This window comes from Equus caballus, chromosome 1, assembly GCF_041296265.1.
Source record: "Equus caballus isolate H_3958 breed thoroughbred chromosome 1, TB-T2T, whole genome shotgun sequence".
NCBI classification, from domain to species: domain Eukaryota; kingdom Metazoa; phylum Chordata; class Mammalia; order Perissodactyla; family Equidae; genus Equus; species Equus caballus.
Window position 1 is genome coordinate 83,121,541 of NC_091684.1, and position 26,293 is coordinate 83,147,833.

The following is a 26,293-nucleotide window of genomic DNA, read 5'->3' on the forward strand; positions in this document are numbered from 1 at the left end:
TCCTCCATAATGTTATTTATGATAGTAAAAATTACTGGAAGCCACCTTAGTGAGCATTGAGAGGGTAGAGGTAAAATGGTATTGATCCATAAGACAGAATTCTAGGTAGTCATTAAAAATGATCATGTAAGGGCAGAAAAACTAACATGGAAAATGTTAGTCACATACTGTGAAATAAATAATGGAGTTTACAATATATATATATATATTATCTTAACGTGTGTGTGCATCCAAAAAGAACACTGAAATATAAGAAGCCAAACCAAACTGACCCAAACACCAATCCACCTTCAGAAAACAGCAGAGAGCAGTATTTTTTTTCACAAATTTTCCCATATAAGTAAAATTAAAGAGCACATTTCAGAGAAAGTCTATGACTCTTGAGGTATATTAAAGTCACTTTATTTATATTTTCTGAGCATTATTATTTTCTCATCATTACCTACTAAACTGCATGGTGTTTCAGGGTTAAAGTTCTTCACAGCCTTCCATGGAATCTGACTATCCTTCTAAAGTTACTGATGTTCAGGTATGTTTTTCATCACTGCCACCAATATTCCCAGTTTTAAAACTCTTGAATACACTTTTACAGAAATTTTTTAATGTTTTAAACTATAACAACATAGACTATCTTCACGAATCATGTGAAAAACTTCAAAAACCGTAAATAGTAATACTTGTGCATGCACAGGCTATTAAGAATGATATGGTTTATTTCTCTTTAGTGGCAATTTACAAATACAGCTTGAAAATCACTGAGCATGCCTGCTCTATAATGATCTAATTCCAGGCAACAAAATATGATTTGGAGACGGCATTTATATTTTGCATGTAATAAAAGACTTTTATTAATATTTTGACAGTATTTCTCATTTGCAAAACTCAAATGCCCATAAAATAAGACTCCAGTATATTATAAATTCTCTATAGGTACATATATGTGGATTGAAATGCACGGCAAAAGGCCCAGGATACATGCTGAACTAAAAACCAAGAGTTATTTCACGGGAGGTAACTATTGGGGGTAGAGGTTGAAGAATTCTCATCTGTTATACTCTATAGAGTATTTATACCCTCTTCTCCCAATATAGGTCCCGGTGGGACCATCAGCACAGGAGCACAGAGTCCCAGGAAGGCTTAGGAAGTCCCACTACCTCCATGGGCACCAGTCACGGCTGCCATGTGTCTCCAAGTTCCTTTTCTGTTTTAAGGAATGTGATCAGAGACCCAGAAGAGCAGAGCATGCCTTCATTAGGGGCTGGAATTCAAAGAATTCTGAACTCCCCTCTTATTCTATGAGGACTTGGGCTTCTTTTAGGGGGGTTAGACAAGTGAGAATTTTGGGCCTGTGTGTTACTGGAAGTAAGCTCAAGGTAAGGCCTACTCTTTCAGATGAGGATATTACCATTTTGCAGACAAGGAAACTGAGCCAAGAGAGGATCAATCATCCCAACTACAGACTCCAGACATGGTGGGAGGCATGCAAGATATTAAGCATCACTTTTCCACCTCCCCAAGTATCTGAGGGGACCTTGTTCTTAAAAAGTGGCATCTAAAAATAGACAACAGCTCCTCATTATCTGAAAGAGAAGCCTGGGGATGTAAGGTCTGAGAGGAGGGGCAGGCTGGGAAAACGGAGGCTTAGTTCCTCAGATAAAAGGAAGGAGGCTGAGATTGTGCAGTGTCCAGTCACTGGGTGGCAGATGGAGATTCAGTGGAAACAGCAATTCAATAAGCCTTCCCCAGAAAAAGAGAGAAAGAGCGGTAGGTCCGCGACAGCTACAGCTGCAACCTCTGACTGGGAGGCAACAAGCAGGGGTAGTGAGTGGGGGCATCTAGGATACTCATGGTTTGAACCCTCCCAAAGGCTATGGCTCCACCTTTCCCTGCCAACTACAGGCTGGATATAAAGTGGTAGGGCACACCAGGCAAGGGAGGCCAAGTTGGGGACAGAAAATGGGCCCAATTCCAAAGAAATGGATTATTGGGAGTTTATCAGAAAACAATTTCGAGGCACTGGGAGTGTCAACTGCTTAATCATTTCAGAAAGCCATACCGATGACCCCGCAATTCCTCTCATGCTTTTACACACTTGAGCGATGGTTTTCAAGCTCTGACCCATTTGTTACTTGTGAAATCAGCTTAGTATATGGGAACAAGTATTTCTTGAATGTAGGACAATAAAAAAATAAAACATCATAGTACATTACGATTAATTAGGATACTGTTTCATGAAATGAAATCACAGATATATAAAATTGTTGGTTATACATGTGTAAGTATTACAGACACACACACACTCTTCCTCCAGAAATCCAAATGTCTCGTTCTCTTCATTGTAGCCTTCCCAGTGAGGTCTTTCCTTCTCCACACTATCTAAAATCAAACCATCCTTCTGACAACTTTCCCTATTTTTATTTTCCTTATGACACTTATCACCATCATATTCTCCCTTGAAGATAAATTTTCTTGATATAGCTACTGGCAGCAACAAGGGATACAACTCTCTGGTCATGGTGACTTCTCAATAAAAATATTCTAGGATGGTTCTCATGGGCCTATTTTGTGACAAAGCATTATTCCTGGATGAATTCAAATGTGGGGCCAGGCAGATGCCAACTCTGTGCTCATAAGGATGGGATATATTACTAGAAGAACATAGAAAAGGTACACTGAGCAGACAAAAGCAATAGCCACTACATAATATTTAAGTACATGATAAAAATGCCATATCGAGCCAACAAGAAAAAGGGTGAATAAATCAAACAATGCAGACACAACTGGCTCTTTATTTGGAAGAACAGAGAGCTGCTTACCTCACACCACATAGAACAAGAAACATCACAGAAGGACATATGAAAAATGCAACTTGACATAATGTCTGCTTTATGTATATCAAAGGACAAACATACCTGCCACAGTGCTCAGTTCCAAAAGGAATTTACTTATGACAATACAAAAGCACAATGAAGCAGAAGCATGACTTTCAACTAGTAGAATAACTTTATTTCTAATACTGAGCATTTAACACAGGAATTTACAGGAATAAAAAACACTGCGCTGCTTATTCTCCATTGGCTCCACCCAGACCTTCTCTGCCCACCTGGGCTCACCTGTAGATGGGATCTGGTTGGATTCTCCAAAGGGAGGCACCAGCAATTTGGTGCCACAGTATCTCCTATGAGGTGGCCCCTCCTCCATGAGGGCAGCTCTTATTGGGCTCTGGTAACACTTGTTTCCATCCTTTCCCCCTTTAGGACTTAGGATGGTAATGGCTTCCTGCTGATGCTAGTCTCTTCAATATTGATGCTAGTTGCTTCAATATTCCTTGTTTCTGGCCCAAACCACTGTAATAAATCTGCCATTAAAATCTTCTTAGTTGGAGTAGAATTCTGTTTTTCACCAGAACCATGGCTGATACAAATAGCCATCCCTATATTAATTTGTCAAAAGAATTTTTCTCCAAAATTGCTGTATAGAACATTAACACTTAGAAAAGAATTTGTCTGTTCAGGGGGAATGCTTTCAGCTCTAAATAACAGACAGCCCTAAGGATAAATAAGAAAGCACTGTTAACGCAGTAATACAAAGACTTAGTAGAGAGCAGGTCCAGATAGAGCTATGCAGTGGTGGCAGTAATGCCACCTCTGAGCCAGGAGTGTACTGTTATCGTCAGGCTATTTTAGCCCTTCAGGGCCACATGCTGTAATCTGCTGTAACATACAGACACGAAAAAGTCCAGCAGAAGAAAGACAATCTCTTCTTATGTCATGACAATATTTTATCACTCAGATCTCTCCCAGAAGCACTGCAGAATATTTTCCAAACATTTCACTGCTCACATGTCCACCCCAACAAAATCTTTAGAATAGAATCTTCATAATTAACTTAGACTAATCTGAATTTAGCCCTAAATCATCTGGGGGAAGGATGGACAAAGAGACAAAACAGAGCCCAGTACCTAAGAAGTAGGGAATGTCTGGTAGGTGGGCAGTGTCTCTTGGAGCTGCTTATCCATGTGTTCCAAGGAAGCACAGGTAAGAGCAGGACAAAGGAGACAGAGATGGTATATGACACTCTATTAAATTAAATAGAAATACATAGTTCCTGGGTTACATACAACTCAGGTTACACATATTATGCCTAAATAGATACAGCAATGAGATACCAAGAGTATGAGAGAGGCATTTCATTACATACTACTACTTTTTATTTGTAGAGTGCAGTAAGTATTACTGTTCATAACTGATGTTAACATTTCTGAAATTTATATAAATATCATTATTAACGCATTTACATTAGTGACTGACCCAGAGGCAGCTGAAAAACCTCACAAGAATATTTTTTGGCTTTTTTATATAAGTGGTAGTTCAGTAATAATGGCCATACTCATTCATAGATGCCAGCAAAGTGAGAGAAAAGGTAGGTGATGTGGTTGTAAAATAACATACTGGCCACACTATAAAGAGACTCGTGATATTTAGAAGAGGACTGATGCAGAGGTAGTTAAAAACCTCAAAAAAACATATTTTGGCTTCTTTACTGAAGAGGCAGTTCAGTAATTATGGCCATAGCCATTTATTTATGTCAGGAAATAGGAGAAGGGCTATGTGGTTTGTACTTAGAATTTTCCAAATGTATTTTCATATATACACAGTGGTGTGCTACTGTAAATATTTAACAACAGGTTCTCTGAGAAAATAAAAACCCTGATTTGTAGAGTTTGCCAATTTCCATGGTGTAAATACTCCCAGTAAAGCCAAGCTATCAACATGACGGCACTGAATGTGGGGTTGGCACATTCAGTTGGAGATGTGCAGTGGCACACCATTATACAGCATGTTCATCATGCAGGTTCCATAATACAAGTAACCTAAAGAACAGAGATAACAGCAAAACGTTACAAAATAATTATGAAGTGATGATTGTTGAGTATTTATTACCTTTGTTTTTAATATAATTTAATTGTAAGTTTATATAATTTTTAAATAATGACTCTAACAACTGGCTCACAAAATTCCTGAAAATTTAAAAATCAGCAGTACTTGCAAGCCAGTATGAGCTCACACTAGCACACCACTGTATGTGTGGATATATGTGTATAAACATATTTACATATACATATATACACATGTATAATTATGTCAACCTATAAAGACACTGGTGGCATTTATTTTGGGAAATATTAATATAGACCATAAAGTTACTTAACTAAGGGTTTATATTTTCTCTTCACAAGTATATTGGGCCCCCATATACAAATCAAGCATACCTCAAATTTCTGTTATATTAGCATACTCACATAAGGCCCGCAAACATCAGGGACTCTTCACATAAATGTTTAATGCTGTTGCCATTCAACCTTTTTTAAGCTTCAGATTCCACTGTGAATATGGGTATAAATGAATATTATCCATTATATTTACAATAAAATTTTGGCATCACATCCACTATACAACATAAATCCTAAAGATTTTTACCACATGACTTAAATGAATAAATTTCCCCTCAGCACAAATTTTCTGATGAAAAGTTTTAATTTTTCTTGAAAGCTTTCACATATTCAAAACATTAATAAGGTTTTACTCTAGTATTAATTATCTGAAGTACAATGAGATGTCACTTTCTAGTCACTTGTGGCATTCTTTGGGTTTCATTAATCTCATTTTCTAAAACTATGTACAACAAATTAGAAAGGGTGGATGAAGGCTTCTGAACATTCAGGATGTTGAAAGAGCTTTCACCCTTGTGTGAATTCTCTGATGTTTAGTGAGTACTGACCTCTGACTAAAGGTTTTCCCACATCCATTACACTCATAGGGTTTCTCCCCTGTGTGAGTTCTTTGATGTTTAGTGAGAGCTGATTTCTCACAGAAGGTTTTCCCACACTCATTACATTTATAGGGTTTCTCCCCTGTGTGAGTTCTTTGATGTACAATGAGGTTGGACTTCACACAGAAGGATTTCCCACATTCATGACATATAAAGGGTTTCTCGCCTGTGTGTGTTCTCTGATGTACAGTTAGGGCTGACCTGTGGCAGAAGGATTTTCCACATGCATTACATTCATAAGGTTTCTCCCCTGTATGTGTTCTCTGATGTTCAGTGAGGTTTGACTTCACACAGAACGTTTTTCCACATTGCTTACATTCATAGGGTTTTTCTCCTGTATGTGTTCGCTGATGGTTGGTAAGATGTGGTTTCTGACAAAAGGCTTTCCCACATTCAGTACATTCATAGGGTTTCTCTCCTGTGTGTGTTCTCTGATGCTGAGTAAGGTTTGACTTCTCCCAGAATGTTTTCCCACATTCACCACATTCGAAGGTTTTTTCTCCTGAGTGACCTCTTCGAAGCTGGGTGAGAGGTGACTTCTTGTTGAAATTATTTCCATTTTCATTATGCTCATAAGGTTTTTCCCTCATGTGAACTACCTGATGTTTAAAGAGGGCTGACTTCTCCCACATTTTCTGACTTACTTTATATTCATGGGGAATCTTTCTTGTGTAAGTTCCCTGATGGATAATGAAAGTTGAATTGTCACAGAAGATTTGCCCATATTCATTATATTCATAAGGATTCTCCCCTGTAAGAGCTCTCTGATGTCCCAATCTTAAATCCGTATGGAAAGACTTCCCACAAATACTGCATTCACATGGCTCCATTTCCAAATGAGTTCTCTGAGACAAATTGAGCTTTAAACTTTGGATGAAGGTTCTTCCACACTCATTATATTTACACAGTGTCTCTCCTACCTGAGTTCTCTTGTTTGTGAAAAAGGCTGCCTCCTCATGGAAGCCTTGTCCATTTTCATTATACTCAAAAGGCTGGTGAAAAATTGACTGAGAGAGAGCCTGGCTATGACTGAGGACATTCCTTTTTTGATTATATTTGTAAGATTTCCCTCCATTAGGAGTTTTCTCATGCCTAATATCAAGATGCAACTTCTCACATACATTAAACTCTTCAGGCTTCTTTCCAGAATAGTTCTTTCTACTAATAATTAAGCCTGAAATATTTTTCAAACTCATTTCACATGAGTCACATATCTTATGTGGAAAATTTCTTGAAGGAACAGAGTCTGTACTCAGATTGAAAGTTTTCCTTACTCTATCACCACTATCTGTACTTAATGTTTTGTTGGTGGTGAAAGCAAGTTGCCAAAAATGTTCATCTTGATTTTCCTGGCTGCTCTCTATCAGGTCATCAACTTTCCAGTCTTCTAGAAATGAGAAAAATAACCACATCTTATGAACCTAGTACATTTTTAATGGAATTGGACTTTTACACAAATGTCCTATTATATAGTCAATTCTTTTGTTTTAGGCTCAGATTCCTTGTATGAACTAAATCCAACTATACATTTCCTTTACCCTTCTGGTTTGAGTGCAAAATAAATACATGCTGCAGTGGAAGCAGAGAAAGGAAACTGGCAATGACATTTAACACTTTACAAATATAACCTTCAAAACTGGACAGAGAAAAGGTAAAATAAAATTCAGAGCACAGGGAACTGGTGAGTGGCTGATTCAGAAATAGGGAAACTCAAGAGGATGGGGTGAGCCAGAGACATTAAACACTGGATAAAGTGACAGCGAAGAGTACTAGGCAAGGGCTTTGAGAGGATGAACTACGTTTGCGGGAGACAGAACAACATTCAGTCCTAATTCCCTCACATACTGATTACTGCGGGAGGGTTCCTCCTACAGTACAGGCTTCCACTCTACGCATCAACACCAAACTGAAGTTCTGAAAACACTAACTTCCTCAGGTTCAACAGAATAGTCCTATACCCTAGGATCTAGTTTTTCCTTTAATTTATTTCCCAAGGAATAATTATCTTTTAAAATGTTGTAATAGAGGCAGGCTAAAGAAGGTAAAATAAACTCAAGACATAGTGAGCAAGAGATGGGGATTTTCTGAGAGTTGCTCTTGGAGGGAACGGGAAACTCAGAGAACTGCATGAGTTCAACAAGGGAGTTCTTTTAAAAAGGAAAACTGTTTGAGAAGCATATTAGAGGAAGAATTCGGTTTGGCAGAGGCAGATCACGGTTTATGTCCTTATCTTCTCACAGCTTGATTACTGTGGTAGGATCCTCACTAATATGCAAGTTGGCATTTCTTCTTTTTCCAATTTGATATATCAACATCAAAATAAATTTCTGAAAGCACCTATTTCCTCATGTTTTAAGGGACATTGCTTTATCTCACACGCCAACTCTCCATCCAGCTGTGATTCACAATAACACAAATGTCCAACAGGAAACACAAAATAGATGAGGGGCAGGCTATCTCTGCAAAAGGACCAGGTTCATTTGTCTTCTCACAGCTGTTAATGAATTTGTCCTGACCATCAAACCATATGTTTCTTCCCTTCCATCTGCTAGCTTACTTTTCCCCAAAAGGATTTTGATTCTGAGGCAATGCTGATCTCTAAGTCTGCTTTTATATCTAGGCTTATCTTTTATATCAAGGTTTTCTGCTTTTATATCTAGCCTCATCTGTGGCTTTTACTTACTTGCGTGGATCACATTTCTCTATATGGTTCTGAGACCTTCAGTAAACGTCATCATAAAAATCTTGGCTATACTTCACTGTTGCTACCCAATGTAACATTAATCACATGTTTAAAAAACAATCTATGATAGTCCTAAGCCCACTCTAAGGACCAACAGATAATAGTTATTATCCTGGCAAAAACAAATCAAAACAAAAACTTTATACCAACCGGATTCACACTAAGTGTTCAAACCACCATTCCACAAGTCCATTAAAAATATCTCTGTGCAGCCGTAGCAGGGTCTCTCACAAAGTGCTCATTCCAAACAACAGGGCTTTCACTCAACTAGCTGCACTCCAGTCTTGGCTCTCCTTGGGACCTGGACCTCCTTCAGGAAACGCTACCTTCTTTAATTTAAAACAATAAACCACAAAAATAGTAATAAAAGGACAAAAGCCAACAAACCCTACAACATCCCTACCATTTTCAGCTTCCACTTGCTGCCTTTAGAAGAAGTTGGTGTCAGTATAATTCACTGTAATGTAAAATAAATCCATTGCTAATGCTACACCCTTTGTCATGACCACAGTCCGGCTTTTGGCAGGTGATACCAAAATCCTGTTTCCTCTGACCTCACTGAGACAGTACATTCATGATTCTTAAAAGACAATATGCATATGAATAATTTCCAACCTGTACCTGATAAGCTGTAATACATGAGAAATATATGGGAACATGCATTTAGGAAAAGTACTACAGAATGTTTTCTGAATGGATGAAAAAGAATGATCTAAAGTTGTCTCCATAGTTACTCAACAAAATAATTATTAAAATATCAGAATTAGGAAAATTAAGAAAGGGCCTTCTCTTTGGGAAAACAAAATCTCAGTAAGGAAGGAAATCCTAAGCAACAGTCATATGATCAGGTCTGAGTTTTTTGGGATACAGCTACTAGTGGGGTAGGGTCATAAAAGATGGACTATTTAAGTTACAGCAAAAAATCAAGCTTTAATTTAAAGTAAGTGAAACAGTAACATTCAAGCCATTACTATGTGTACCATATGAGGTCTAAACACTTTACATGCACAATACTAATTAAAGTACCTGAAAAAGCAAAGTAAATAATAAAGAGTGTTGTAGATAAAAGACAAAGCATTTATAAGTGAACTTTAAGATCTAAGATAGTACGGGGTTTAGTGTAAAATCTAAAGAGCAGAAAGAAAAGTTGAGATAGGTAGAACAGGACCACAGCCAACAAAAGGAGACTTTAGTTTCATTTATTAAGGAGCAATTCTGTCAGGACAGTGCAAGATAAATTAGATGCTGTAGGTAAAAAAATAAGAGCCAATTATGAATTAGATCAAGCCAGGAATGAGAGAACACAGACACGGTTCTGGTTTTGAGTGATATCAGTGAAAAGTGAGAAAATGAAGAGATGCAGAAGAAGGTTTCGAAAGGAAAACAACAGGAGTATGAAGAGACTAGTTAAAGGGGATAACAGGTTTAGTACAGTGACCCTATGGTTGCCATTTAAGGCTACAGGATGGCAGAATGTTCCTTATTTGACTCTTGGGAAACCAGGCTCTCTGGCCTGCATGTCACTCAGATTCTTCCTTCTCCATCTCCTCTAATGATAAGATATAATGGATTTACACACCTTGTAAAAGTGGTATTGTCCCAGGACTACATCTTTCACAAACAACCACTCTCTAGAAAAGGGGTCAGCAAACTATGACTGCAAGGTAATGGTCCTTGAACTAAAAATGTTTTTTATGTCTTTAGAGGGAAAAAGATGGAAGAGGGAGCAGGGAAGAGTGAGGAGGAAGAAGAAAGAGGAGGAGGAGAAAGAGGTAAGAGGAGCAGCAGCAGCAACAACCACCATCACCAAGACCACATGTGGTCGACTAAGCCCAAAATATTTACTATCTAGTCTTTTACAAAAAAGTCTGCCAACCTCTGATCAGAAGATCTCCTCTAGCCCCATGCCTTTAGCACCTAGAGCTGATGGCTTTCAAACAGATACCTCTAGTTCTGACCTCAACCCTGTACCTCATACTTGTATATATCCAACCTCCTATTCAATACACAGACTAACAGTTATCTCCAACTTCGCATGTCCAAATTTAAATTTGTAATAACTCCCCTATAATGTTTCCTCCCTAATTTTCTCTCTCTCAGTAAATGGCACCCTAATTTATCCAGCTGCTTGAGACAAACCATTGGGCTCATGCTTGACTCCTCCCTTTCTCTCACACTCTATATCTAATTCACAGCAAATCCTCTTGGTCTCATCTTCAAGATATTTACAAACATACCGCTTTTCAGCCCTTCTCACATAGCCTTAGCCACTATCCTCTCTCCTTTGGAGTACATAATAGTCTCCTAACTGGTATTCCTTCCTTGCTCATGCCTAAACACCACCTATCCACTACAGTGTATTCACTGCAAAGAACTCAGAGAGACCCTTTTTAAACTGTAAATCAGATTTGATAACTTAATTTGATCTACATTTACTCAAAAAAACCCAAGGATTTCTCACATCACTCAAAATTAACGTATCCACTCATGGTCCATGTTACTTCCTATGACATTATCTTGTACCAATCTCCCCCATACCCACTCGCCTCCAGCCACACTGACATCCTTGCTATTCTTCAAATGCTCTAAGAACACACTGTCTGAGAAGTTCAGCACCTGATGTTCCCTCTGCCTGGAATACTCACAGTCCACAAAGCTCACACTCTATTAGTCTCATCTCTACTGTGGACCTCATTAAAAAGGTCTCCTCTGACTTCCTCACCAAATAGCACATGCCATCATTCTCTTTCCCCCTTTCCACTGCTTTAACAGTACTTACTACCTAAACAGTACTTACTACCACCCAACATTGTGTGTGTTATACATGCACATATATCTACATACACACACACATATGCAAACACACATTTGCTCTTTGTCCCTCATTGTAATACACACTGTATGATAACAGCAATATTATTCTTTTACTTACCTAAAAACATAACTGGGTCATAGTGAGTGTTCATCATATATTTGTTAAATGAATATCTGGAATTATTGCATGAATACATACCAGCTAACAAAAGGTATCCAAAGACAACAGAGGGAAGGTGTACAATTTTAAAAGAGAAATTAACCAAGAAAAACTATCTAAGATGAAGCCAACTGAGTTTGAATTATGGGTATAGGTAAATCACTCTAAAATGTCAAAGAACAAAGGAAAGCATTTATGAGTAAAAGTGACATAGAGGAATGTGATTAAGGTAATGGAGGGATGTGAGTCAACTGTCCTTAGTCACTTCTAAAGGTCTGGGGCTAAAAAAAAAATTTCTGAGAAATATTTCAAAGGTGATAAACCCTAAACCAATGGCCTGAGATCTCATTTCCTCTGGTTTCCATCTGCCTGTGAACTCACTAACTCACCTGGGTGAGAATGGCCTGGGAATCCTTCCTCTAATATCCAGGGCTCTTCTCCTTGCTCTATCTTGAAGATCACTTCTGGCTTAGTAATGCAATACCCTGTTAAGAGAAAATAATACAGCCTGGCTTTGGGGATTCTGAAAAAATGACGGGGAAGAAAGGTATAGCTTCAGGACCTGTCCAAAGGAGGTGCCCAAATGAACCAATCCCTGAAAAAGAACATATTTCTTTATGGTGGCCAAAAGGGATCGGTCATATCAGAGCCTTTAATCTCAAGCTTCAAATCAGAAAATTCCACAGGGAGTTCATGTTTCATCGACTAAGAAATGCATGCTACTGGTGATCATACGGAAAAAAATTCTTACCTACTGAGAGAAGGTGGCTGTAATTTTCCAAGATCACATCTCTGTATAAAATCTTCTGAGCTGGATCCAGCAAATACCACTCTTCCTGGGTGAAGTCCACACATACATCTTTGAAAGACACTTGTTCCTGTAACGGTATATTCCTTTTCTATATAAAGCTGTCAGAACTGTATGATGTGGAAAAGATTTAAAAGAACTAATCTATTTAGAGTTTACTAAAAATTGACATATAAGATTGCCTTCTTTTGTGCTATACTATCTAAGATAAAAGAAATATCTTGTACAAATTAAGTTTACACTAAGGGCCTGGAACTGTCCTAGTAGCTGCTAATACTTACTGACGAAAACAAACAAACAAGTAACAGTTCCTGTTCTCAAAGGGTTTACGACCTGGTAAGGAGACATATACATTAACATTTATTATATTAGACATTGCAGGAGCTAGCAGTATGCACAAAGCAGACTGGGGTTACCAATGAAAAGTTAGTTCTTTCATGTTATCTTCCACTGAGGAAGTAAAACTTTCAGTTGTTAAACTGAATAGCGAGATTAAAATGAATATGGTGCAGGCCCTGACCAAGCTCAGCTCACGACTAATTAAACTACCTGCCCACCAGAGAAAAAGATGACTTCTCTCTGCTAAAAGAGATCATTTTCTGCAGGCTCTACCAATTTTTTTTTTGTTAAATACAATGTTTGGCATCCAATAAAAAACTTCATGTTATGTGAAGAGACAGGAACTAAGAATAAAATAGAAAATAAAAGCGGACCCATAGGGGACCCAGATATTGGAATTAAACAAGAACTTCAAATGAATTATAATTAATATGTTCAATAAAACAGAGGAAAACATAAACAAAATAAATGAAAAGATGGGAGAAGTTCAACAGATATATGGTATGTGTGTTGTCCAGAAAAGAATTAACAGAGTAGCTATGAGACTGCGATCCTTTGAAAGGTCTGCTACAAGGGTGTCCCTTGGCTGGCATCTGGGACCTTGGATGTCAGGAGGGTTCTCACCATTCCCCGATAAGAATGCTTCACTGAGCCTAAACTATTTGTGTAAACAATATGGTTTATGCTGCACACATGCATTCCTTTGGGAGTCTGAAATTTTATGTGCTAAATAGAAAGTACCTATGTGACTAGCCCCTGATGATAACTGAGTTCTGAGTGTCTTCTGAGCTTCCCTGGCAGACATTTTACACTTGTTGTCACATCTCATTGCAAGAGGACTTCAGTGTGTCCTGGGAGAAGACACTTAGAAGCTTGCACTTGGTTTCCTCTGGGCTATGCCCCACGTGCCTTTTCCCTTTGCTGATTGTGCTTTGTATCCTTTCACTTTAATGAGTCATAGCTATAAGTACAACTACATGCTGAGTTATCCTAGTGAATCATTGAACCTGGAGATGGTCTTGGGGACTTCTGATGCATGTGTGTATACATATATGTACACTCATGGGCAGAAATTGGGCATTCTAGAGTTGAAAAATACAATATCTGAAATTAAGAACTCATTAGGTGGATTCAAAATCCTTTAGAGAAAGGAGATACAATCTGAAATATGTATACATCTAACAAAAGAGTATCAAAACACATATGGCAAAAACTGATGGAACTGAAAGGAGAAAATGACAAATCTATAATCATGGGTGGAGACTTCAACACCCCTCTGTCAGTCTTGAGAGACCAAGCAGACAGAAAATCAGAAAGTATATAGATGACCTGAACAGTACTATCAATCAACATGATCTAACATTTATAGAATACTCCATCCAAAATAAATACAATACACATTCTGTCATTCTATTCTAGCTCACATGGAACATTCACCAAAACAGACCATCATGTAGGCCACAAAACACACCTTCCTAAATTTAAAACAAAAGCCATCATACAAAATATGTTCTCAGACCACAGTGGAATTAAATGGAAATCAGTAAGCAAGAGACAGCTGGAAAATCCACCAAATACTTGAAAATTAAACAGCACTCTTGGAAATAAGTTACAGGTCAAAGGAGATGTCCCAGAAATTTTAAAAAATATTTTAAATGAAATAAAAATGAAAATACCACTTACCAAAATTTGTAGGATGTAGTGAAAGCAGTGCATAGAAGGAAATGTATAGCATCAAATGTATACATTAGAAAAGAAAGATTTAAAATCAGTAACCTAAGCTTCCATCTTGGTAAACTAGAGAAAAATGCAAATTAAGCCTAAAGCAAGCAAAATAAAGGAAATAAAAAAAAAATCAGAATAAATCGATGAAATTGAAAACATGAAAAAAAGAGAGAAAATCAATGAAACCAAAAACTGCTTCTCTGAAAAGTTCAATAAAATTAATAAACCTCCAGACCAGCTAACCAAGAAAAGCAACAAACAAACTGCAAATCTCAGAAATGAAAGATAGGTCAACATGACTGATCCTGAAGACATTAAAAGAATAATAAGAGAATACTACAAACAATTTTATTTCTGAAAAATTGATAACTTAGATGAAACGGACAAATTCCTTAAAAGACACAGCTACCAGAATCACACAAGGAGAAACAGATAATGTGAATAGACCTAGATTTGTTAAAAAAAAATTGAATTAATAATTCAAACACTTCCAAAACAGAAAGCATCAAGCCCAGGTGGTATCACTGGTGAATTCTATTCAACATTTATGTAAAAGATAACAATTCTCCACAATCTCCTCCAGTAAATAACACTTTTAAACTCATCGTATGAGGGCAACATTACCCTAATAACAAAACCAGATAAAGACATTATGAGAAAACTAAAGACCAATATCCCTCATTAACACAGATACAAAGCCCCTCAAATACTGGCAAATCAAATATGACAATGTATAAAAAGAATTATAAATCACAACCAAGTAGAATTTATTCCAGGTATGGAAGGCTGAGTCACCATTGAAGAAAAATCTTTTTTTTTTTTCAGGTATGCTTTTTTTTTGGCGAGGGAGATTAGCCCTGAGCTGAAATCTGTTGCCAATCTTTCACTTTTTTTCCCTCTCCCTAAAGCCCCAGTACATAGCTGTATATCCTAGTTGTCAGTCATTCTAGTTCTTCTATGTGGGATGCTGCCAGAGCATGGCCTGACAAGCAGTGCATGGGTCTGTGCCCAGGATCCAAACCAGCGAACCCCAGGCCACCAAAGGAGAATGCATGAACTGAACCTCTTGGCCACGGGGCTGGCTCCCAAAAATCAATCAATTTAATACAGCACATGAACAGGCCAAAGAAGAAAAATTACATGATCAAATCAATTGATGAAGAAAAAGCATTTGACAAAATCCAACAGCCATTTATGATAAAAAACTCTCAGCAAACTAGGAATAGAAGGGAATTTTCTCAGCTTGATAAAAGACTATCTGCAAAAACCCTATAGCTAACATCATATTTAATGTTAAGAGACTGGACATCTTTCCCCTAAGCACAGGAGCAAAGCAAGGATGTCCAGTCTCAATACTCTTATTCAGTTTTGTACTAGAAGTCCTAGCTACTGCAGTAAGACTAAAAACAAAATAAAATAAACAAAAAAAAAACCAAAAGAAATAAAATGTATACGATCGGAAAGGAAAAATAAAACTGTCTTTACTCAAAGTCAACATGATTGTCTAGGTAGAAAAATCCCAAAGAATTTACCAAAAAAAACCCCTCCTGGAAGTAATATGCAAATATAGCAACATCATAGCTTACAAGGTCAATATAAAAAAGTCAACTGCTTTCCTACACAGTAGTACTCCCCTTATCTGTGGGAGATATGTTCCAAAGTTTAATTTATAAATTAGGCACAGTAAGAGATTAAGAACATTAACTTCTCTTTGGCATCTCCAAATTGCCAGCATTACTACTCTTGCACTTTGAGACCATTATTAAGTAAAATAAGGGTTACTTGAACACAAGCACTGCAATACTGGGACAGTCGATCTGATAACCTAGACAACTACTAAGTGACTAATAGGTGGGTAGCATATACAGCGTGGATATGCTGGACAAAGGGATGATTCACATCCTTGATGGGACAGAACAGAACAGCACAAGATTTCATCACACTACTCAGAACAGCATGGAATTTAAAACTTACCAATTATTTATTCCTGGAATTTTCCATTTAGTATTTTCACAACACTATTGTTCATGGGTAACTGAAACCATGGATGGGGGGACTACTATATCAGAATAAACTACTGGAATTTCAAATTTTTGAATGAAAATAAAATACCATTTACAACAGCACCAAAAAGAAAAAAATCTCAAGTATAAATCTAACACAATATGCTACAGAGATATAGAGAAAAACACAAAACTGATGGAAGAAATCAAAGATCTAAATAAATGAAGAGACATTCCATATTTATCAATCAGAAGAATCCATATTGTTCAGATGTCAATTCTTTCCAACTTAATCTATAAATTCAATGCAATTCCAATAAAAATCCCAGCTATTTTGTAGATACTGACAAAATGATTCTCAAACTTACACAGAAAGGTAAAGGACCTAGAACAGCCAACATAATGTGGAAGAAAAAAGAGGATTCACATTACCTGATTTCAAGTCTTACTATAAAGCTACAAGTAATCAAGACAGTGTGTTAATGGTGAAAGACACACATAGATCAATGGAACAGAATAGAGGGTCCAGGAATAGATCCACCGAAATACAGTCAACTGACTTTTGACAAAAGCACAAAGGCATTAAATGGAGAAAAGATAATCTTTCAACAAATGGTGCTTGAACAACTGGATATCCATGCAAAAAAAAGAACCTAGACAAAAAGCTTACACCTTACACAACTATTAACTAAAAATGAATCATAGACCAAAATGCAAAATGATAAAATTTCTATAATAAAATATAGACCACAGAAGATAGGAAATCTATGTGATCTTGGATTTGGTGATGTGTTTTTTACATGCAACAGAAAAAGCACATTCCACGAAAAAAAAAATACACAGGAGGGTTTATCAAAAATAAAATATTCTGTTCTGCAAAAGATACTTCTAAGAAAATGAAAGGATGAGCCATAGACTGGGAGAAAATATCTGCAACACATATATCTAATAAGAGACTGCATCCAAAATATACAAAAGAACTCTTAAAACTCAAGAAAATAACTCAATTGAAAAATGAGCAAAAGATCTTAACAAACATGTCACAAAAGATATATGGATAACAAATAAACTTACGAACAAATGCTCAACATCATCTGTCATTAGGGAAATGCAAATTAAAACAAAAACGTGACACCATGATGCATTAGAATAAATCCAAAGAATGACAATATCAATTTCAGGTCCAGATGCAAAACAACAGGAATTCTGGTTCGTGGTTGGTAGGAATGCAAAATGATACAGCACCTTTGTAAAGCAGTTTGGCAGTTTATTGCAAAGCTAAACACAGTCTTAACACATGATCCACCAATTTCACACCCTATGTGTTTGAAAACTTATGTCCAAGCAAAAACCTACATACGAATACTTCTAGCAGCTTAATTCATAGTGGCAAAAAACTGGAAGGAGCCAGGAGTCCATGGGTTAACAACTCTGAAATCACTTATACATGCTGAAATTGAATAATTAAGTAAATGAAATGCAGATAGTGGTAGTAGCCAGATTCTCATTGTTAGAGTGGGAGAGAGAAAGCTAGGATGTCCCATGTGGTAATGATTACAGCAGGAGACAGCAGTGTGGATTATGCTTAGCTTAATACAGATACTGATGGGTATGTACCAAAGTATTTATAGATATGTATATATACATGAGTTGGTATACACATATATTTCCTTGTTCAGTCAGCTGAGATGGTCTACAAGCAACGACACACCAGTAGCAACAGGCACATGTAGCCCTCCAATCTTGGTTTCTAAAACCATGCTCCAATAAAAGGAACCTGAGCCCTTCAGGAAAAAATGGCTAATTCTAAAGCAAGGCATATATATAAGATGGACCTGGAATATCTTCTAGTACCAGAAAGTAAAGAGGTACTCAAACAAAAATACAATAATGGGGTATGTCAAAAGGACACAGGAACGAATTAAAAGTGCTCTTAATAAGCAACCTGGAACAATTTAAGCAACAAATGAACAAGGTAGTGTTAGACTATAACCAAAGTAGAAAATAACTAACCATCAGCTCATACTGATATAAATAAATAACTGAATAAATTAATAAATGGGAGAGAACAGACAAATCTTCTGTACAGTATACCTAATAATTTGTGTAGATACTCCATCATGAAGGAGGTGCAGCATAACTCCCCACTTCCTGCCAGAGTATAGTATGAAAGCAGAGGAAAAAAGAGTAACTTTACAGTGGAGAAACGACCACACGACTTCAGCGATACATCAAATGTGATAAATCATGCTGAGAGCATTTTCCTTTGATACGATGAGACAAAATGACACTTTACTTCTGTGGTCTTCCTCCAAGAAACTCATAACCCCAGTCTAATCATGAGAAAAACAGCAGACAAATCGCAATTAAGGGACATTTTACAAAACACTTGTTTTGTACTCCTCAAAACTGTTAACGTCATCAAAAACAAGGAAAGTCTAAGAAATTGTCACAGCCAAGGGAAGCCTAAGGAAATATAACAACTAAATGAAATGTGGCATCCTGAAACAGGATACCTGGATGGGAGAAAAACACCACGAACAGTCATCAAAAGACAAACGATATACCAGAAAACAATAGTTTGTAACTCATAAAATAGACAAGCATTCGTATCCCTGCTATATAAAGAGCTAACTATACATGGGGAAAAAAAATAATAAAGCCAGAAACCTAACAGCAAAATGAGCAAAAAATAGGAACAGAAAGTTTACAGAAATACAAATAAAGACACCTTGTAGATACATGAAAAAAATATTCAACCTCACTCAGGGTTAAGAAAATTGCAGATGCAAACTACATAAAATTCCACTTTTTACCTATAAGCTGCCAAAAATCCAAAAGTTAAACCACATACATCCATGGGAGAAGCTGTGAAAAAACACACACTCTCATGCAGTGGGAATGGGAATACAAAATGATACTATAACCCCACCAAACTGATCAAGTTTATCAATTGTATTCACCCTTGAACCTGGCAATCTCACTTCCGGGAATTTATCTGATAGAATAAACCTATATGTTCAAGGTTATTCATTAAAACATGGTTTGTAGTAGCAAAAGGCTGGAAATAGGTAATAATTAGTTTAATAAACTATGGAACATCCACAATTGATGTGGTGTCATAGACAACAGAAAAGACTCAAAACAAAGAGAATATGGAAAATAGTATCAAATGCTGCAGAAGGGTCAAGTAAGACAAAGACTTTTCTGGAAGGGATTCAGGTGAGCGGTGGTAAAGGAGCAAGACTACATTCATTAGGCTGAAATGTAAATGAGAAATGCAGAAACAAAAGCCAGAACTGTCTGCTCCTCAAGCTAGAAATACAAACAAGCATTTATGGAGAGTTATTTTTAGGACATGCAGTCGTTCCATTCTGCCAGATCTTCAAGGTTTTTTTCCTGGATCAAGTAGGACCATGAGAGAGCTATCTACTCAAACGTCACTGTTTGGTCCCCTGAAAAGTATGTGCACTGAGTTCTGCTTTGGCACTGTGCTGTTTCCACCACGAAATGACTATAGGCACTATATTGTATTTATTTCAGTGTTATTATTAGGAAGATCAAAGAAAATTTTATAATAACTTGTATAAATCTGTAAAATTAAAAATCCTGCATCTAATTTTGCCAACTGCCCTACTTTGGACTTGTAACTCTCACTACATTTCCCTTAATGTAAATTTTTGCCAATTTCTACTTTTTCACTTCAAAAATACAAATCCCTATAAACTTAAGAAAACTCACTTTAAAATAAATTGGAAACAAATAAACAAAAAACTCACCTGGGATTCGTTCATTTTCTGCTCTTAGCAGAGGCGGGAGAGCTGAGGGAGAAGGAAGGAAGAAGGAAGTCAGGAGAACTTGGCCGGCCTTGCAGTTCCTGGATTCACCTGCCTACACAGCTCCACACACAAGATACTTACATGTCCATGTGTGGCTCCGATATATGTTGAGTTTAGACATGATACTTTTCACTGAGTGAATGTAAACATTTGTTTCTTATTGATTTATTACCAATTTAGGTTCTGTGACACAGAAAAATTAAAAACATGAGAAGATGAGTTTAACATATAACAGTAATCTAGAGGAGGAAACACTATGGATTTGTCAACCTTACGTTGCAGGGTTGGGAAAAAAAGCCCTCAAGCCAACTTGTTTATCTATTTACCTGGTAACACCATTAATCCCATGAGGTCAGATAATCCAAGAAACCTCTGAAAAAAGGGATGGGGGTGTTTAAGAAGATACATTTTTTGAAATGTTTGTTCTAACCTGCTTACAATTTTCAAAAGGCTCTTTTAATAAGAAACTAACTTTGACCTAACAGTGACAAAATGGGCAGTAGCCTAGCAATCTGCAGACTTGACTTTTAATCTTGGTTCTGCCATTAACAAATTGTGTCAGCCTTCACCTTCTCAGACTCAATTTTTTTAATCTTTCAAATAAGGTCAAAACGTCTAACTCAAAAAGGACCTGCCTGCACTACCATCCTGTGCGGCTATAAGGCCGGGAGAGCGGGAACCTCAGCATCCCTCTAAATGCCATCAACAATGGGACACTGTCTGAGGGCAGCTCACCTCGGGAAAGAGGGGAGGAAGAACGAGGGGAGTAGCAGTTGTTTAGGGAGGGGTAAGGACAGAATTCCTTAAGCTATGGCTGGTGAGCCTTTCATCCCCGACCATGCCCTCACAAACTCTCCAGAGAGGTGACATTTCCTGTGTAGCCTGCGAGCCCACCCGTCTCAGCTCCAGCTCACCTCGCTCTTCTTAAATTTGTCCCAGACCTTCCACCGTCACACAGCCTTCGATGGCTTCAGGATACTGTGTCGTGATTATACATAACAAATAACAAATGAATACATAATAAAGAATAACCTGGTATCTGGGTAACGTTAGGGCCAGGAAAGCTTAGGCTAGCTAGTCCAGCCCCTACCCTCCTCCGTTATTCACGAATGAGTTAACTGAGGAACGCGGGCCCTAGAGACTTGGCCAAGCCCCGGCCGCAGTTATTACACACCTAACAAATAATACAACAGCAGCTAACACAACGCGGCAAATATTCTTCAGACCCGCATTTTACAGATAAGGAAACCGAGTCTCACGTCGGCTAATTGGGAACAATTCATTTATATCCGCCCCCCCGCCTGGCGCACTCCTTCTCCCCGACACCGGTCCCCAGCCACCTCGCTTCCTAAGCACAGCGCACAAAAAACGCAGGCGCACACGTCACTACGCCAAACGCGCGCAAGTCGCGCACGCGCATTCGCTCTTCCCCACCCCCACCGCACGCCCGTGGGACCAGCGCACACGTCACGCACGCGCACTCCCCACTCGGGACCACCCGACAGCGCCGCCAGCTCAGGGCAGGGGCGGGACACCTGCGGGCGCAGCAAGCCCGAGAGCCCAGGTTCCCACGCCGGCCCTCGGCCCCTTTAGACACAGGCGCCCTCGCTCGCCGTCCCTTCAACTCTGCAGGCGCTGCAGACGCCAGGGATCCGGCCAGTGTCCGCGGGGCTCCTACCCACCACCGGGCACCACCGCCCCCACCAGACCCCCGAGCTGCGCAAGGCCCCCTCTGCCTTCGCCCCCACCCTCCGGGGCTCACCCGCAGCTCCCTTGCCGAGTGGACCGGGAGGCCAGGGATTGTTTCCCACGAGGGGCTGGAGGCCGGGCAAGGACTAGGGGAGGAGAAGGCGGGGATGCACATGCGCAGAAGGAGGGGGCGGGGGCGGCGGCGAGCTGGAACTTGGCTTCTGGCAGCCTGGGCTGGAAAAGTGGTTTTATGCTTAGAAGCGATGCCTCACTCCTAAAATTGTAAAAGTAAGCTAATAGTAATACCTAGCTAATAGTTTTATAAAGATTAAAGGTGTTTACATTGTAAAAGCACTTAGGACGGTGTCTGGCACATAAATTGTTTAGTACCTGTACATTTTTCAAGATTCTCTTTCCCACTGTACACCGTGTCTACTCCTTTAGAAATCAGCTGGGGAGTTTCTGCCTGGTTTACTGCGTTACGAGATTACTGAGATACTCCTGCTGCCTGGAGCCAGGTTTCTATCTGTGCCCTGGAGGTGTGCATCAAAGCAGTGTGCCGTTTGGACACAGACCGAGAGAAGGAAAGGTGTGCGTGAATTGCATTTATGAACGTGGACAGATAGATGTTGGATTAGTTTAGATAAATTTATTTTCTAGCAGTTTAGAAGGTAAACTTGTCTAAAGTAATAACTGACCAGCATAGCTATTCTCTGGAATGAGGAAAAAACCAAGTTAGCAATTCGGCATCGAACAATAATAAAAACTTGGCATGTCCGAAACTGTTCACACACCACGCTTAAAGAAGAAAGCACGCTCCTGGAACCAACCATATTTTACCTGGAACCACGTATGCATTCTTTTATGTGCACATCCGCTGGACATTTTTAGCACAGTGTGATCATATGGGCATATTATTTTATGGCGAACTTTTCATGAAACAGTATATTGCGAACTCTTTTTGGTCAGTGTCACCTCTTAACTTTCATGTTTTAATAACTTGATATTTACGGAAGAGTTGCAAAGATAGTTCCCGTATACTTTCACCCAGCTTTCCCTAATGTCGAAGTTTTACATAACCATGGTACATTTATCAAAACTAAGAAAGTAACACCGGTAAAGTTCTATTAACTAAACTGCGGAGTTTATTTCGATTTCATCAGTTTCTCCACTAACGTCCTTTTACTGATCCAGGATCCAATCCAGCATACCACAGTACATTTAGTCATCCTGTCTCTTTAGTCTCCTCCAATCTGTTAAGTTTCTTGGTCTGTCCTTGTGTTTCATGACCTTCAGATATTTGAAGAATAGGGGTCAGATAGTTTGAAGAATGTCCGTGGGGGCCGGCCTTGTGGCCCAGTAGTTACGTTCGTGGCTGGGCTTGGCAGCCCAGGGTTCCTGTATCCTGGGCGGGGACCTAGCACCGCCTGTCCAGGCTTGGTGAGGCAGCGTCTCACACAGCAGAACTAGAAGGACCTACAACTAGAATTTACAGCTATGTGCTGGGGGTCTTTGGAGAGAAGAAGGAAAAAGAAAGATTGGCAACAGATGTTAGCTCAGGGCCCATCTTTAAAAAAAAAAAAAAAGAAGAAGAATGTCCCTGAATTCGAGTTTGATGTTTTCTCCTGATTGGGTGGCGGTTATAAGTTTCTGGGAAGAATACCACAGATGGGACACGATATCAACAGGACTTGTCATATTAACCTTGATTACTTGGTTAAGGTGGTGTCTGATAGGTTTCTCCACTCTGTAGTTAGGATTTTCCCCTTTCTAGTCTACACTTAGAAGTGGGTTACTAAGTCCAGTGCACACTCACGGGGGCTGGAAATAAGCTCCATCTTGGATTTGTGGTCATATTTTAAAACCACCACATTTGTTAGTAAATTTGAGGAGAGACCTTTTGAGGCTATGTAAATATGCTGTTTCTATTTAGAGTTTTGGCCACTAATTTTAGCTTTCATTGGTGGATCTTGCCTGCAGCAATTATTACTGTGGTGTTTTAAATGGTAATTTCTATTTCACCTCTTCTTTATATAGGCATTAATTGGGATTCTTCTGTAAGTGAAAAGTTTTATTTCCCCCATTAACTACTCTGTCATTTATGTATGTCAATATGGACTCATGGATATTTATTTCATTCCCAACCATTGTTGTTCAACCCTACCTTTCTCACCCAACCTTTGGCACCCTCTGATCTGTTCTCTGTTCGATAATTTTACCATTTTCAGAATGTCAAATGGAATCATTATATGTATCTCCTGGATTTGGCTTTTTTCACTTAACAAAATTCATTTAAGATTCATTCATGTTGTTGCTCCTATTTAGCTCCTTTCCCCCCTGCCCCCTCTCCCTTTTCATTTCTTCCAATACTATGGTGTCATTATGTTGCTCCAATTCTTCCGGGTGCATTGAGAGCTATCATAGGTTAGCTTTTGGATCCTTTTAATATATACTTAAAAAATTTTTTTAAAGCATATCCTCGCTTTTTGACACCACAAGATGCTCCAGGCTCATCCTGCATTTTTCCTGCCCCAGCCCTAGAATCAGCCATTTTTCCAAGGGGCCCTGGTTTATTTTATTGGAGAAATGAACATCTGAGCCCTAGGTGTGCTTACTGATGCTGAATGTAACTGTTTCTAGACTCAGAAGACAGAGCTAAGAAATATGTATGTTTGCTAATCCATGTTAGTACTCTGTATTACAATATCTATATTTCTGTGTCTATACATGTATGTACTATGTATACATATACATATTAAAAATAATATGAGTTTACGCTGATATCTCCTTCTCTAACTCAGGGTTCATTCTAGACTCCCCACCTGCCGCTTGCTTATTTTTATCTTCATACTCAGACGCTGAGGTACCTGGTTACTGTTATCTACAATATATTTACTTACTCTTTTAGCCCTAGTGTGCATTACCGTTTCAGAATTGCTAATGCCTGTGAGAATTCACCAGCCAGGCTACAGTGTTTCTGTACAGTTCTTTTTGTTTCCAGTCTTCTAGTATCCAGTAAAAATGTTGTTTTACAAAGTTATTTAGGTCAGCTCCTTTCCCCCCACCCTTTTCATTCAGGTTACAGGATACGTTTGTAAAAACAGTCACTTATCACAGTCCACGTTCCATCCAACGCTGTCTGATTGTTTCGGTTACCTAGTTAGAGTTAAGTTCTCTCTTGGCAGTGTACAGCCCTCAGGTTTTGATGAATGTGTCACCCCAGCACTGTGCACAACAGCTCTGTTACCATAGAACTTCCCTCCTCAGCCCTTCCTTCCTCCCCCAGCCCCTGCCATCCACTGATCTGTTCTCTGTCTTATAATTTAACTTTTTTCAGAATGTCACATAGATGGAATGACATAATGTGCAGCGTTTAGGTTTGGCTTCTTTCACTTAGCAAAAATCATTTAAAATTTACTCATATTGTAGTGTGAGGCATTAGCATTCCTTTTTATTACTGAGGAGTATTTTATTTATAGATGTTTCACAGTTTATTTCTCCATTACCTGTTGAAGGATATCTGGGTTGTTACCTGTTTTGGTGATTATGAATAAAGATACTATAAATATTTGTGTTGAGGCTTTTGTGTTGACATACGTTTACTGTTCACTTGGGTAAATACACAGGAGGAGGATTGCTGGATTGTGTGGTATTTGAATTTATAAGAAATTGTAAAACTCTTTTCCAAAGTGATTGTATTATTTTGTGATCTCACCAGCAATGAGTGAGAGTTCCCATTTCTCAGTTTCCACATCCACAGCACTATTTTGTATTTTCATCTTTGTTTTGTTTCCCATTCTAATAGGAGTATAAAGGCCTTATGCTGGTTTTAATTTGCATTTCTCTGTAAACTAATGTTGTGCATGTTTTCACATGCTTATGTACTAGCCATGTATCTGCTTTAGTGACATACATGTTCAGATCTTTTGTCAATTTTTAAATTGGATTGTTTATTCTCTTGTGGTTGCTTTTAAGAACTACACATATTCTGATACAAATGCTTTGTCAGAAATGTGATTTGCAAATATTTTCTACCTGTATGTGGCTTGTCTTTTCATTCTCTTAGTATCTTTCACAGAGGAAAAGGTTTCAATTTTAATGAAGTCCAATCTATCAATTTTTCACTTTCTGGATTGTGATTTTGGTGTGAAACTTAAAAAAACTCTTTGCCTAACCCAAGGTCACAAAGATTTTCTCCTATACACCTGGAAGTGTTAGAATTTTAAGCTTATTTAAGTCTACAATGCATTTTGAGTTGATTTTTCCATAAGAGTGAAGCATAGATTGACGTTCATTTTGTTGTTGTTTGTTTTGGTGTTTTGCATGTGAATGTTTAAATGT

The 26,293-nt window shown here is 38.3% G+C and overlaps 1 protein-coding gene across 14 annotated transcripts; it reads right to left on the bottom strand.

Annotated features, from left to right (window-relative positions):
- Positions 1–386: 386 nt before the first annotated feature.
- On the bottom strand, positions 387–22,139 carry ZNF248 (zinc finger protein 248). Of its 14 annotated transcripts, XR_011423583.1 has the most exons (10): positions 22,026–22,126; positions 21,178–21,241; positions 20,590–20,635; positions 20,345–20,446; positions 20,204–20,245; positions 12,301–12,427; positions 11,939–12,034; positions 6,149–7,219; positions 5,303–5,384; positions 387–4,873 (listed from the first exon to the last, which is right to left on the bottom strand). XR_011423583.1 is itself a non-coding variant. In XM_070228576.1 (9 exons), exons 5-9 carry the CDS (start codon positions 20,216–20,218, stop codon positions 5,368–5,370), a joined length of 1,326 nt encoding a protein of 441 aa, XP_070084677.1. In that variant the 5' UTR covers positions 20,219–20,245; positions 20,345–20,446; positions 20,590–20,635; positions 21,178–21,241; positions 22,026–22,126; the 3' UTR covers positions 2,770–5,367. The 14 variants fall into 14 exon arrangements, 10 of the variants coding, with proteins under 10 accessions (XP_070084677.1, XP_070084676.1, XP_070084678.1 ...); XR_011423582.1 differs by lacking the exon at positions 20,590–20,635 and having other exon boundaries at positions 22,026–22,137; XM_070228576.1 differs by having other exon boundaries at positions 2,770–5,384.
- Between the last annotated feature and the right edge of the window lie 4,154 nt (positions 22,140–26,293).